The sequence below is a fragment of the Hoplias malabaricus genome, chromosome 3, assembly GCF_029633855.1.
Source record: "Hoplias malabaricus isolate fHopMal1 chromosome 3, fHopMal1.hap1, whole genome shotgun sequence".
Classification (NCBI taxonomy): Eukaryota; Metazoa; Chordata; class Actinopteri; order Characiformes; family Erythrinidae; genus Hoplias; species Hoplias malabaricus.
Window position 1 is genome coordinate 41,604,840 of NC_089802.1, and position 14,009 is coordinate 41,618,848.

The following is a 14,009-nucleotide window of genomic DNA, read 5'->3' on the forward strand; positions in this document are numbered from 1 at the left end:
TGTCTTAATTTAAAGAGGACACTTTATGAAAAAAAATTATTAATTCATTCATTCATTCGTTATCTGTAACCGCTTATCCAATTCAGGGTCACGGTGGGTCCAGAGCCTACCTGGAATCTTTGGGCGCAAGGTGGGAATTCACCCTGGAGGGGGCGCCAGTCCTTCACAAGGCAACACAGACACACACACACCTACGGACACTTTGGAGTCACCAATCCACCTACCAACGTGTGTTTTTGGACTGTGGGAGGAAACCGGAGCACCCGGAGGAAACCCACGCAGACACAGGGAGAACACACCAGCTCCTCACAGACAGTCACCTGGAGCGGGAATTGAACCCACAACCTCCAGGCCCCTGGAGCTGTGTGACTGCGACACCTACCTGCTGCGCCACCGTGCCGCCCGAAAAAAAAAAAAATTCACATTAATTTGGGGATCTGAAGCCCAACAACTTGCACATTGTGAAACTAAACCACTCTGTTTTCTGTGGGCTCCTTAAACCAGAGAACATCGTATCAAGTGAGTCATTCTGATGTTGTGCTAATTGCTTAGAGACTTTAGAAATCATCTTGCATTCTCATCTGAATCTCTCCCATCACAGTGTTGGACTCGAGTTTATGTGAGAGCACAAAGACGAGGTTAAAAGGAGCAAACACAACGAGCGCAGAAAATAAGGATGGATAAGAAAGAGAACCAAGTGAAAACGACATAAAAACAGAGCTTCTGCTCCTCGCTCCTCACGGCCTAATGGTTAGAGGAGTGGGTTTGGGAACGCATCGATCACTGGTTCGATTTCTATGACTGACAGGGGAATTGGGGGCAGTGGGCGTGAAAGAACAGCACTTTCCTCCTTTCTCAATCCTTCCTCCCCTGGTTTGGGTGGGAATGGCTGCCCACCACTGGGTGTGTGTTCACGGCCTCTAGTGCAGTTGTGTGTGTGTCGTCACTGCCATGGATAGGTTAAATGCAGAAAACCCATTTCATTGTGTGTTGTACAAAGAACAGTAACTGCACATTGCATGACCTAGTCTCCAGGTCTTGATGAGAACGTTGATTTTGTTTTTGAGACCCTTTCAAATCCTCACATACCCTCACTTTTGAGTCAGTACCTCACTAAGACCTGTGTGTGTGTGTGATGTTAATATGTAAAGATGTGTGACAAGGTCTAGAAACCTTCAGAAATACTCTTGACAAATCCCACCCCACACTCCACAGTGTTTGGGACACTCAGCGTCCACTCACACGCACCGTATTATAATGTTTGACCCAAAGATATTACATAGTTCAGCTTTAAAATGCACGGAAGTTGTTGTTTTCCCTTGTAATGTACAGCTCCCTTTAAGGAGATGTGTTGACCCTAGTGTCAGCCCGGTCTTGACCACTTCTCTATAATGATGTGTGACAGGGAAACGATGCTAAAACAGGGCTGGCCAAAGCTGACGTGTCTTCCAATTCACCTGAGATAAACACAGACGCCGGCCACTGCTTTGACTGCCAAATGCCAACTGCATGATAGAGCATTGTCAAAGACCTGATGCGTTTTTTGTTTTTTTTTCTTTTTTCATATTCAGATATGCTTTGATGCTCTCATTCAAATGGCTCTCAAATACTGTCCTATAGTCTCCGGGCAGTTCAGCATAAGAATAAGGTCTGGATATGTAAAGCCTTTGTGAGCTCTGAGCATCTTGAGAGACACTGCTCAGACTTTAGTTTGTTTATTGAGTTCTTGTGGAGTCTGACTTCTCTTGCTGGCCACTGATATGAAGTTATAAGCAATGGGACAGATAAACGACCTATTTTCATATGGCGGCTTGTAGCTGGTAGATAAAAAGAGCCGTTAGATAATTGTGCTGTTGTCCATTGTAGTTTGAGAGTTTATCACGCTGAAATAAACGTGTTTGCCATCTGTACACACACACACACACACACACACACACACACACACACACACACAGCTGGCAGGTTTCTTCCCAAGTGTTAAGGTTTATGTCTGTATTCAATGCGACTGGAGTGTCTCTGTGGTTTCTTGAAGCAGCGACTCAAGGGCTTTTCTTCAGGCCTTTTTATTGATTTGCCCCTCCTGGACAGACACTCCGTAACATTGATAATAAAAAGCTCCAGTCCAGCCGTGAGTTCTGTGTTTTGGTTCAGTGTGATACCGTAATTCTTCAAAAGAAGCCTGGCCTTGAGACTGCCCTCTTCACTCTGAGCGAGTGAATGAGTGCCTGATGATGTGGACGCTCCCTGGCAGATCTTTAACAAAACTATAATAATTATTATATAATATTATACGCTAGGAGCAGGAGAGTACAGTACATATGCACTTGAAGACATTTACATTCTATACAGCACCTTACAGATGCATGGTGAAGCGTGGTATTGTTGTGTCTCTATTACACATCTCCTGGGTTCTTGGGTCCTGGGTTCAATCTCCACATTGGATCAATGTTTATGAGGAGTTTGATAGGACTGTCACAATTATTGTAGTATTTAATTAGACAATATATTACCTTGATGCTTTTTTTTTTCATTGGAATGTTTGATTGCATAAGAATAGGGCTGTGGACCATAATTCAATATCAATATATATATATATATATATATATATATATATATATATATATATATATATATATATATATATATATATCGCAATAGCGGCACGGTGGCACAGCAGGTGGTGTCGCAGTCACACAGCTCCAGGGACCTGGAGGTTGTGGGTTCGATTCCCGCTCCGGGTGACTGTCTGTGAGGAGTTGGTGTGTTCTCCCCGTGTTCACGTGGCTTTCCTCCGGGTGCTCCGGTTTCCTCCCACAGTCCAAAAACACATTGGTAGGTGGATTGGCGACTCAAAAGTGTCCGTAGGTGTGAGTGAATGTGTCTGTGTGTGTGTTGACCTGTGAAGGACTGGCGCCCCCTCCAGGGTGAATTCCCGCCTTGCGCCCAATGATTGAAGGTAGGCTCTGGACCCCCCGCGACCCTGAACTGGATAAGCGGTTACAGATAATGGATGGATGGATATATCACAATATAAAATGTTTCAGTAACAATGATATTATTTTTAAACACATTTTCAATATTATTCAATATAATTTTAGCATACATAATTTACAACACATGTCACTGACTGATGTTAGTTTAATAATATTAATATGGACAAAGCCAATAGGTTTGTGTTTGAGAATGATGTCCATGTGTTTCTTGTTTTTTCTTGGAAGTTATTCTGTGGGTGTTTTACTTTTCATATCGATATCAGAATTATATCGTATCGACCAAAATTATTTTTAGTCACTCTGGCCTCCTCTGGTCTCTCTATTCTGGAGCTGTTAAAAGCAGTGGTTGTAGTTTAATTAAGCTTTATTTAGTGTATGTAAATATTATTTTATATTTCAATTTCAATGTCTGAATATTCAATGCTTGTTATTGTCATGCTATTGAACTAGACTTAAATAACTGTAAAAAAATGGTTTCAAAGTGAAAATATTATTTGATAGCTGTTTTTAATGGGACACTATATCGAAAAACAAAAATTGCTTTTGTGACAGGCCTAGAGCTTGTTGTGTTCTCCCTGTATCTGTTTAGGTTTCCTCAGGGTGCTCATGTGCCCTCCCACAGTCTGAAAACCTCTACTAGAATGTTAGTTGTCTACACTTGAAATACCCACTAGCGAGCGTGAGCGTCCCAGCCATTGGGTTTTGCACGGGCTGGTGTGCTCATAGTGCAAGTCCTGAGCCTGGATGAATGTCGGGGTTAAGACAGGAAGAGCTATGGTGTAAAACCTGTGCCCAGTGCAATGAGTGGCTTGTAATTTTCCACTATAGTAAACCCTAGCCAGAGCAGCCAAAAATACATCTATAAAGACATATATAACATTGTTATTGGAGGATTGGTTTAAAATATAAGCCTAAGGTCACAATGTTCAATGCCAAGTGCAAGAGGGTTATAAAGTATCGCGTCAAAATATGTTCTAAAGTTCTGAGAACCAAAAAACAGAATCCATAACCAATGAATTACATTTTGTAATTGAGAAAACTCTCATTAATATTGAAAGTTATAAAATTAGGTTTGTACCGAGAATATTTCTGAATATAATCGTCTAATTTTAGTGTAATATTCTTGAAGAATACATTTTTGCTTTCATTCTGCCTTTTCTCCCTTATGCTTCTCAGAGTCTCGAGACTGAGAAAAGCGGAAGTGAGAAAAGGCAAATTAGACGATTATATTCAGAAATATACTTGTTACATTCCTGTTTTTATAACTTTCAATGTAATTGGTTATGGATTAAGTTTTTTGGTTCTCAGAACTTTAGAACGTATTTTGACGCCATAATAAAGCCTCCCAACTGCAGGCATAGCTCATTAACGTAGCTGATTGTAACACACACCAAAACACCACCATGTTAGTGTCATCGCAGCCCTGAGAATGATCTACCACCCAAATAATGCCTGCTCTGTGGCGGTCCTGTGGTGGTCCTAACCATTGAAGAACAGGCTGAAAGGTGGCAAACAGAGCATGCGGAGCAACAGGATTGTAAACCTACAGAGTGATCCTGTATGGCCAGTGGGGCTGGAGGTCCTTTTAATGTTTTGGCTGATCGATGACAGTTCTGCTCAAAGCGTGCTCTGTGATCAAGACCCGTGTCCCACACAGTGGTTGATGCATGGCTCTGGTGTTCCAGCGATGTTCTCCCTGACGGACCCTGCTCTGACGGGTGTTTTCGGGTAATTATTCATTCATAAGCGACGGTTTGTTTTTGTGTCTCCCCACAGAGCGAGAAGGCTGAACTACTGAAGACGGCTTCAAACCAGCGAGTCCTTGGAGAAGGTAAACAGAAGGTTATTTATTAGATTGGAGAGATTTGGGCCGTGGTGGGATGATGGGGTTAGTTGCATTGGATTGGCTTAATGAATAACTTGATTTGGTGCCGGTCATTTGTTTGTATGTTTTTATCCCAGTGGGGGAATAAAGGAGAGGTCAGTCTGTTTTGTCAAGGCTTGTGGCCAAACAGATAAGAGCAGTGTTCATGGCTGCGACGCTTTCTTCTTTTCTTTTCCAGTTTGAGCCTCTCGTGCCTTTTGGAGCCAGGATACACAGGGTGTTTTTAGTAAAGTAGTGTTTGCTTTTATTGGTGAATCATTTTTTAGAGAAGGTAAATAGTGTTTGAACAATAGCTCACTATTTCTAATATCGACCCAAAAAAAAAAACAGTCATTTTAATGTTTTGGCTGATCATTGAGTTGACTGCAGTGTTGACTGCCCCTAAACTAACTGAGGGCTTTTTCTTTTTTTGCCTGTTGGCACATATCCGCTCCTCTCCTTTCTCCAACCCCCCCCCCCACACACACACACACACACACACACACACTGCTCTGCAGTGTTTTTCTTTATTTCCATGGACATTTCCATATGTAATGTGAACCGACTTGAAGAGAGCACTGCTGGGATCCTCGGTCTGTCTGGATCAATCTCTTAAATGTGGCCTAATGTGCTGAAGGCTCTCTCTCACCCCCCCCCCCGTGCCTCTCAATGTAACAGCCCCAGGCATCTGACAGCAAACTGGAACAAACCAGCGCACTGAGGCAGGGGTGTTCACACGTCAGAAGTAGTGTGTGTGTGTCTGTGTGTACTGGCGTTGCATAAAAATTTGTGAACTTTTTGTGACACAAAACATGATCTCTAGATATTGAGGACATAGAACTCCTATCCGCACTGTGATATCTGGTAGAGCACCATCTAATACATATGGGCCATATGTTGGATACCATTTTGACATTGTCTGAAAAGCTTTTTGCATCTATTTGTGAAATGGTGTGTGTGTGTGTGTGTGTTCATACTAGGCTTCATTCATATTGTGGAGACAAATTTGTTGACACACTCAGCTTTAGGGGAGCTGTCTTTTTTGTGGGGACCACAAGGGTTGGGTTTAGTGTTATTGGGTTAGAGTTAGATTTGGGCAGTGGTTCCCAAAGCGGGAGGGCTATTTCTCAGGGAGCGTAGCCAGTCATAAGATAATGAATGAGACACTTAACGCAAGCCACTTGTAATAATTCCACTATAAAGTTGATTTGTCACTATATTGTTTTGTTCAAAAAGCAGTTACAGTTTTGTCTGAATTACAGTGTTGATATTGAAATGAATTCCAGGAGAGTTTGTAAAGGAAAGCCATGTCTGTGTGTTTCAGAGTGAGGGTGGGGCTTCTACAAAACGGGGGCACTGCAGGAAAAAGAAATTAGGAACCACTGTGTTAGGGTTAGAGTTAGGGTTAGTGGCAGGGCTGGGGTCAGACATGTAGTAGTTATGGCTATGATGATGTTTGGGTTAGTCCATAATATTTAGTGTGCCCTCTCAGTGCCCAAAAAAATGTGTGTGTGTGTCCTGTTTTCCTTGGGATGGTGAACAGGGGACGGGACTTCCCATTTTTTCCCATGAGCTCACTCCGCAATACACCACACACTCCCAACATCCTATTACAGCCTGCTTATTGTCTCTCTCTCTCTCTCTCTCTCGCTCACTCTGTCTCTCTCTCTCTCGCTCTGTGTCTCTCTCTCTCTCTCTCTATCATTCCCATTCCCTCACCATCATATATAACTTGTTGTACTCCACCTGATTCTTCCCGCCAACACAAACAAACTCTGGGAATATTCCGGAAGGGCGACTGGGCCAGGCGTCGGCCGGAAACATGGTTTTGTTCTCACACTTCCACAAATCACACAATCCCAGAAATGACTGAAATCACACATTGTACAAATCACAGCCTCTTCTCTGCAATTCACCTTCTGTCACCAGTGAGTGAAGAGGAGGAAGTGTGCAGCGAGAGTGGTGACAGTGCCTAACACACACACACACACACACAGAGGCCTTTTCTTCCTCTCTTTCTCTTGTCTCTCACTCGTTTATCCAGGAGAGATGTTTTGTAAAATGGTTGGGTTCGTAGGGGTCAGCTTTTCTCCAGAGAACCGCTTCTCTCTCCACATTGTAGTCTAGGATTTTGTGGATAAAGTAGTAGATTACAATGCTGTCCTCCACTTTTCATGCTGAGTTCTACCAGTGGCCTTCATCTCAGACAATATTTCTGTATAAGCAGTTGTCTTCAAAATTTCAGACTTTGTTTATACTCCTGTAGAACACTCAGGGAATTTTTGTGAATGTCGCACCTGCCTTGTATCTACACTCACTAATCATTGTATTGGAAATGCCTGCCATCGGGTTATGAGTACTGACCCTGTGTTCCCTGCCCTTAAGTGGAAAACGCCTGCCATAAGAACACCACAAAGACACATCATTGTCATACACATGGTAGTGTGTGATGTGTGGTGGAGTTATTGTGCTTTTCACACACTCAGGTTGAGTCTAGTCCACCAACCAGTGACAGTCCAGGTAAATGGATGAAGGTCCAGGTGTCAGTTCACACGTTCTGAAAGAAAATAAAAGGAACAAACGAACAGCACCAAAAGAATGCAGGGTTTCCAATATAACGGCCAGTAAATGTGCACCATGTTTACAGACTGCAGCAGTGTTACAATGCCTCTACCCTGTCTGGGTCTCTGTTGAGCTGACCCACATAATATCTGCTCAGCGGTGGTTCTGTGGTGGTCTCTTTCCATTGATGAATGAGGCAGAGGGGGGTGATAAATTGTGCAGCAACAGATGGGCTACATTGTTGTTATTGTAAACCAGTAAAGTGCACCTACATGAATTTTGAATAATGGCCAGGATGTGTGCTTTTCTGTTAAAAAACCTCAGTGAATGGTGTAGCACAGATATCATCATTATATTAAGATGGGTCAGAACGAATGGAGTCTCGGAAAAACGAGATGATTTGGTTTTATTAATCTACTACATATTATATAATGACTACACTGGTAGAGTCAGAGCCGAGATTTGATTGTTAGTGGCCACAGTAGAGCAGTGGTGAAGGGTTGTGTAGCTGTCACACAGCTTCTGGGCCGTGGGGGTCTGGGTTCAAGCCTGACGTCACTCTCTCTGTGGATTTTGCTGTACTTTCCCAGATCTGTGACTGAGCCACTGGGTTGCGCTTGACCTCTCCAGGGTTAAGTAATGAAGTGTTTGTGGGACATATCCTGTGGTGAGTACTTGTGAAAGAGCAAGGTAGATCATTCACTGTGTCTAGTATGGAGCCAAAATTATGGGGTACCCCAGAGTTCAACAGAAGACCGTCCTGTGTATGTGTCACGGCCCTTTTCACCTTTGTCTCTCACTGGTCCTTCATCCAGCAGAGACATGTTGCAAATGTTTGGGGGCTCCCAGGGGTCACACTTACTGCATAAAATCACTGCTCTCCACATTGTAGTCTGGAACTCTTTAGGATAGGTTAGAGGATAACAGCACTTCACAAACGTTTAGGTCTACCATTGCCCTATATTTAAAATAAATAAATAAATAAATAAAAATACAGTTTGAATAGAATTTATCTCCCTCCCCCTGCTGTGTTCAAGTCTGACTTGTGGCCTTCCGCCTCTTACAGTAATCACAGTTCTAACTTCCTCATAGGCTGCCTTCTTATGCCTTTAAAAATACAAATCAGCAGCGAGCAAAATGTTAGCCTACTGCGCCGTGCCCCGTGTCAAACTCTGAAAATACTTCAGAACGTCTGAGCGCCTTTACACCCGATTATTTACTTCATTTGCATAGTCCCTTCTTCTCCGGCACCTCGGCACAAGTCAATTCCAAATGAAAAGTTGCATATTGATGCATGTTAGGGCACAGGGGTGGATAAGCGGCCATGTAATAGTTCTAGCGAGTACGTTTATTGCTTACTGCCAAAAAAAAAAAAGAAAAAAAAAGTAATTTCTGTGTATCAGCATCAAGCTGAAAATTGCTATGCATTAGCATTAGCGGCTGGTAAGCTCCTAATTTCGCCGTGTCTCCAGCTGACTGTGTTTCTATGCATTTAGAAGCGCTTTGATTCTTAAGGGTTAGCTTTAATCATAGGTTTTTTTCCCCAAAACATAATAAACAAGTCGCCGTGGCTAAAGTGCCACATGCAGCGGTGGGGGCGAGGGGAGTGGTGGGCTTGCTAACGAGAAAGCAAAGCAGTTTGGCTTTATATTTTACACAGTCTGAGTGATGCTGTGTTCCCTCTGGTTTGAGATTCGGGTTCAGACTGAAAGAGAATCCACCAGGGGTCATTTCTTCATTCACTTTAAGGGGGCCGCAGTCATCTGAGAGCTGCTGGGAAATCAAAATCAACAACTGAAGAAATGAATGACGTTAAGGTCTAATGCTGCTTACAGGCCACAACTGAGGTCAGCGTCAAACACACTGGGCCTGTTTAACCCCTGTTAACCCTTCGAGCTCTAAGGACCCAGATCTTATCAGAGTAAATTACGTAGTGGCAGTCTGAGGGTCCCTTTTTGGTCCTCCATTTCAGCATCCATATAGTCTGCCATCAGTCAGTAACAGGCCCATTTACCACATTGTAGCTTTGCAAGTACTAACTGTGGTTCGTATTCTGAAAGAGATTATTGGCCCTTCCCCATCCATCAATGATGGGACCACCACCTGACCACAGTTTACCAGATATTTTTGGGTGGTGGACCTGTACAGAACTGACATCGGCGTGGTGAATTAATAACAACTGACAGTCATTCCTTTTTAAACGGGGTTTCAGTTAGTTTGCGGATGGTAGATAGGTAAATGGAGCATTAGGGGACTCTTATTGGTGTAGTTATGTGTGGTTACACTGCCAGGGAATCAAACCCTACTTCTGTCTCTTCTGCACTGAAGACAGCAGTGTTGTGCTATACCAGCCACCGGCACTGTAACGGCTGAGGAGATGCCTGTGGGCCAATATTTTCTGACGAGAGTTTCATTACACAGTGACAGACAGTACAGGGGCCAGGTTACATTAATCCTGTGAAATGAACACTTCAGCCTGTATTCAGCCTGTAACGTCAGTGTGAATAGGAGAAGAGTGCTGTCACTCTGCTAGTAGGGGGTGGTGTGAGGGAGAGGGTGACACATGATCGATTAATATTGTTTTTTCCCTGCCCACTGGAGCAGGTCTAAAACATACACAAAGCAAAACAGAGACAATGAAAAATAAGAGCACAGAGTAAAAATGGAGTAAATGTAAATGTAGAAGAAAAGCAAGAGGAATGATCTAAAAAAAATGCTTCTGCAAGCGACTTTAAAGGAACAGGCAATAGAAAGCGGTCGTTCTGAACAGGGCTGTTTAGACAGGGGGGAGAACGCTGCTGTGTTGTTTGATCCTTGTGGTATTTTGACCAAAGCAGGTCACAGACATTTCATTAAGACCCTGAGCTGTGTTCACTTGGCGGGGGTTAAGGGGGTTACAGTAAATAACAAAAAACGACCCTGAAATGTTCCTTGAATTCTGGCATTGTTAATGTTAGAGTCAAAATAGTCAAACTGTCTGTTTATTTAGTCTAATTTTCCTGCATTTTTTATGAATCTGTCATGGAAGAGACTTGGGAAAACCTGCTTTGGAGAACAGCATCTGTGGTGATAAACATGGTGATGAACGCCTCCTGCTAATGTGTTATTACTATTTAATGCCCTTTGAAGATAAAAACTCTGCTCCCTCTTAAGTGTCACCTCCATTGTCTGTTCCCCTACTTCCCTTTGGGTCTGAATCCCATTAACTCCCTAAAATAAGACATCGGTTATGGAGTAAGATCCCTTCCTCTTCTTTCCAGAAGCGTTTAAGGGAATCCCAATAATGGATCTATTAGATAGAGCGAGGTGTCAATATGGAGCTGATTAAATCCCGGCCTCTCAGACAAAGGCTGTGATTCGCGAGGCTGCCGGGGCGGTGGCGTGATGTTTCTTGGCGTGGCAGATCCTCGGAGGTGACGGCGAGGCACGAGGCGCGAGGCTGCCTTCTCCTGAAGACTTGTCTTTGGGAAGATGAAAGTTAAATCTGTCCACAGAAAAAAAAAGAAAAAGGCGGATGAAGGAGAGCGCGTGTCATCTGCTGAGCCGAATCAGCGCAGTTTGTCTTCTTTTCATCTTCAGATGTACACTCTTGTTTTTCTTCTTTCTCTCTCTCTCTCTCTCTCTCTCTCTCTCTCTTTTTTTTCTTTTTTCATGCAGTGTGCACACGCTAGTCTTTGTTTTTGGGAGTTGGTGAGAAGGGGGGGGGGGCAGTGGGAGGTTGATACAGATGGAGATGACCATGTTTTTAAAGTGGGTCAAACCAAATGATGAAATTACAGATCAGGTGAATCTGCTTGGCTGCTTAATTTTGGTTTCGCTTCTTCTTTTCTCAGAGCAAAGCGCATGCTCCAGTGCACACGGTCACAAGTGTGAGAAAAGTGAACGACGTGCCCCACATAATAATTTAAAATCTCAGCTTCACTGACCTTACAGCAGCATGTTGTAGTTCTACAATTACAGGGTGCAGTCCACCTTTTTCACCCTCAAAGGACCACAGTGGATGGACATAATATGGTAATATGGTATATAAATGTGTGTGGGTAATCAAAGAACAGAAGGCCATCATCTTGAGTTGAGCTTCATGAAGAGGCCTTCCCAAACTCCACAAACTCCAACCAAAGGCAGCACATAATCCCAGGAAACTCATTAACTTTGGCATTTGTTGTTCTTTAGTTTATATTGGGCATGAAGTGATTTCAACAAATAGCGTTTTGGCACTGCTTCACCCCACATCTATTTGAAGAAGCAAAATCCCTTTTAGGGATAAAGCACCTGGACCAGCTGCTTAATGGAATAGACTGAACATTATGTAAATAAACAGCTCACATTTGAAGGTGAGCGAGTGAGTGAGCGCGAGAGCATTACGCCTGAGCTGCTGAAAGCTGAAAGCACTGGATGAAGAGAAAACCATAGACAGAACGCCTGTGTGTTTTGAAGTTTTGTATTTTATTTATTTATTTTTTTTAAACTGTTGCTGGTCATCTTAACTCTGAAGACCAACGCCAGCTTCTGTGAGTTCGCCAACTTTCAGACACAGACCAACAGCTGTCTTTTGGTGGTAGATGCAATGATTTCTGAAAGTGCTGGATGATTAAAAGGGAGAAGAGAAAGGCTCATTCGGCTGAGAAGTTGCGAGACGGTCTCTGTTGTTCTCTGTCAGCTGGTTTTAGTCATGAAGATGAGCTTCAGAAAGCATCTTCCACTTCTGACTGCTCACCGTCAGTTGCTTCAGCACTTCTTCAGATGGACCCCGAAGGCTTTGTGGTCTGCTCAGGGTTGTAGACTTCAGAGGCAGATAGATGGGGATGGTCCCTGGAGTCCAAATCAAAAGCCTGTGAGCGTCTGTTCCTTTAAATGATAGAGCTGCTGTGCACCCAACCTGAGCACACAGCTGTGAGGAGCAAGGAGCAGAAACTCTGTTTTTTTAGCTGTTTTTGCTCTGTTCTCCTACTTCTCTGTTACTGTTTTCTCTGTTGTTACTCAGTGCTATATTTTTCTGCACTTGTTTTGTTTTATTTAACCTCATATAAACGCAAGTCCAGCACTCTGATTGGACAGACTCAGGTGAGGGGGCGGGACAGTTCTAAAGTCTCTGCACTTAATGATTGACAACCTGTTTCATCCCATGATTTCTGATTTGGGGAGCCAACAGTAAACAGACTTGGTGGTGGTTCTTGACGGCGTGTGTGTTGATTGATTATAGAACGCCAAATTTGTGTACATATTGTGATAAGTACCATATAAAGAGCTAAAACACTTCTCTTTCCTCCCACTGAAAGCTAATCCCTGGTATCAAGAAGAGTCACAGGAGCAGACGTTGCTGAAAGGTGCTTTATTTGCTGTCGGGTTGGAGATTTGGCTGTGGGCTTGTTTTTTTTTTTTTTTTCTTCATAAACACAGCCTGCTGGAGCTGAAGTCAGGGCCCGAAAACAGCCGTGACAAACACCATTAGCCCCAAAAATTTCCATCCCATTGCAACTATGTTATTGTTTACTTTACCATGCACGTCCTAATATGGTTACCTCCCCGTTAAAAGCGGCCAAGCAGAGGGGCCAGATGGGGAGGTTGGAGGGGGCTTTCAGGCAGACTCTTAGACAATAAGAAACAAATGGCATGGCTCAGAGGCCCAAGCTTTTCACTGCTCCATTGCTCCAGCCAATCAGAGACTTAGAGCAAGAGCACCAGCCGTGTTTACTCACTCTCTGTCGTTTTCTCTCTCTCTCTCTCTCTCTCTCTCTGTCATGCTCTCTCTTCGTTGACATCAGCGTCTCTATTTCTGTGTTTCTCTGTCCACTCACACTCTTTCATCTCTCTCTCTTCCCTTCTTTCTGTCTCTCACTGCATGACACTCAGTGTTCAGTCTGAACTAGGGGTGGGCAATATTGTACTGTTTGCGATAATATCGGCATCATTTTTAAAATGATATAACAAATCTATATCGTGATAATAGTGATATTCTCACTTGTTTATGTAATGACATCATGCAGTTATACATAATACACATAATACAGCCTACATTCTTTACACGAGTAATTTAGACATAGTGAAGTACAGTGGAAAGTGGCTCTAAGGTGGAGGAATTTGCTCCAAAAAAGGGGGAGTGGCTTCAGTCATATGGAGCTTGTTTGGTTATTGTGTAAAAATATATTTTATTTAATACAATTAATAGTAATGTAGGGCGGAACGGCGGCGCAGCAGGTAGTGTCGCAGTCACACAGCTCCAGGGGCCTGGAGGTTGTGGGTTCGATTCCCGCTTCGGGTGACTGTCTGTGAGGAGTTGGTGTGTTCTCCTCGTGTCCGCGTGGGTTTCCTCCGGGTGCTCCGGTTTCCTCCCACAGTCCAAAAACACACGTTGTAGGTGGATTGGCGACTCGAAAGTGTCCGTAGGTGTGAGTGTGTGAGTGAATGTGTGTGTGTCTGTGTTGCCCTGTGAAGGACTGGCGCCCCCTCCAGGGTGTATTCCCGCCTTGCGCCCAATGATTCCAGGTAGGCTCTGGACCCCCCGCGACCCTAAATTGGATAAGCGGTTACAGATAATGGATGGATGGATAGTAATGTAACACTTATTTTGTAGCTATAGTGTGGTTTTG

At 43.5% G+C, this 14,009-nt stretch overlaps 1 protein-coding gene across 5 annotated transcripts in view; it reads left to right on the forward strand.

The window, feature by feature from the left end:
• Window positions 1-14,009, forward strand: part of foxp1b (forkhead box P1b) — a 264,654-nt gene that overhangs the window by 98,074 nt on the left and 152,571 nt on the right. For all 5 annotated transcript variants that reach the window (XM_066662601.1, XM_066662598.1, XM_066662603.1 and 2 more), the window contains one exon: window positions 4,770-4,824. In XM_066662601.1, the coding sequence (XP_066518698.1) occupies window positions 4,770-4,824 (55 nt within the window). The remainder of the gene's footprint in view (window positions 1-4,769; window positions 4,825-14,009) is intronic.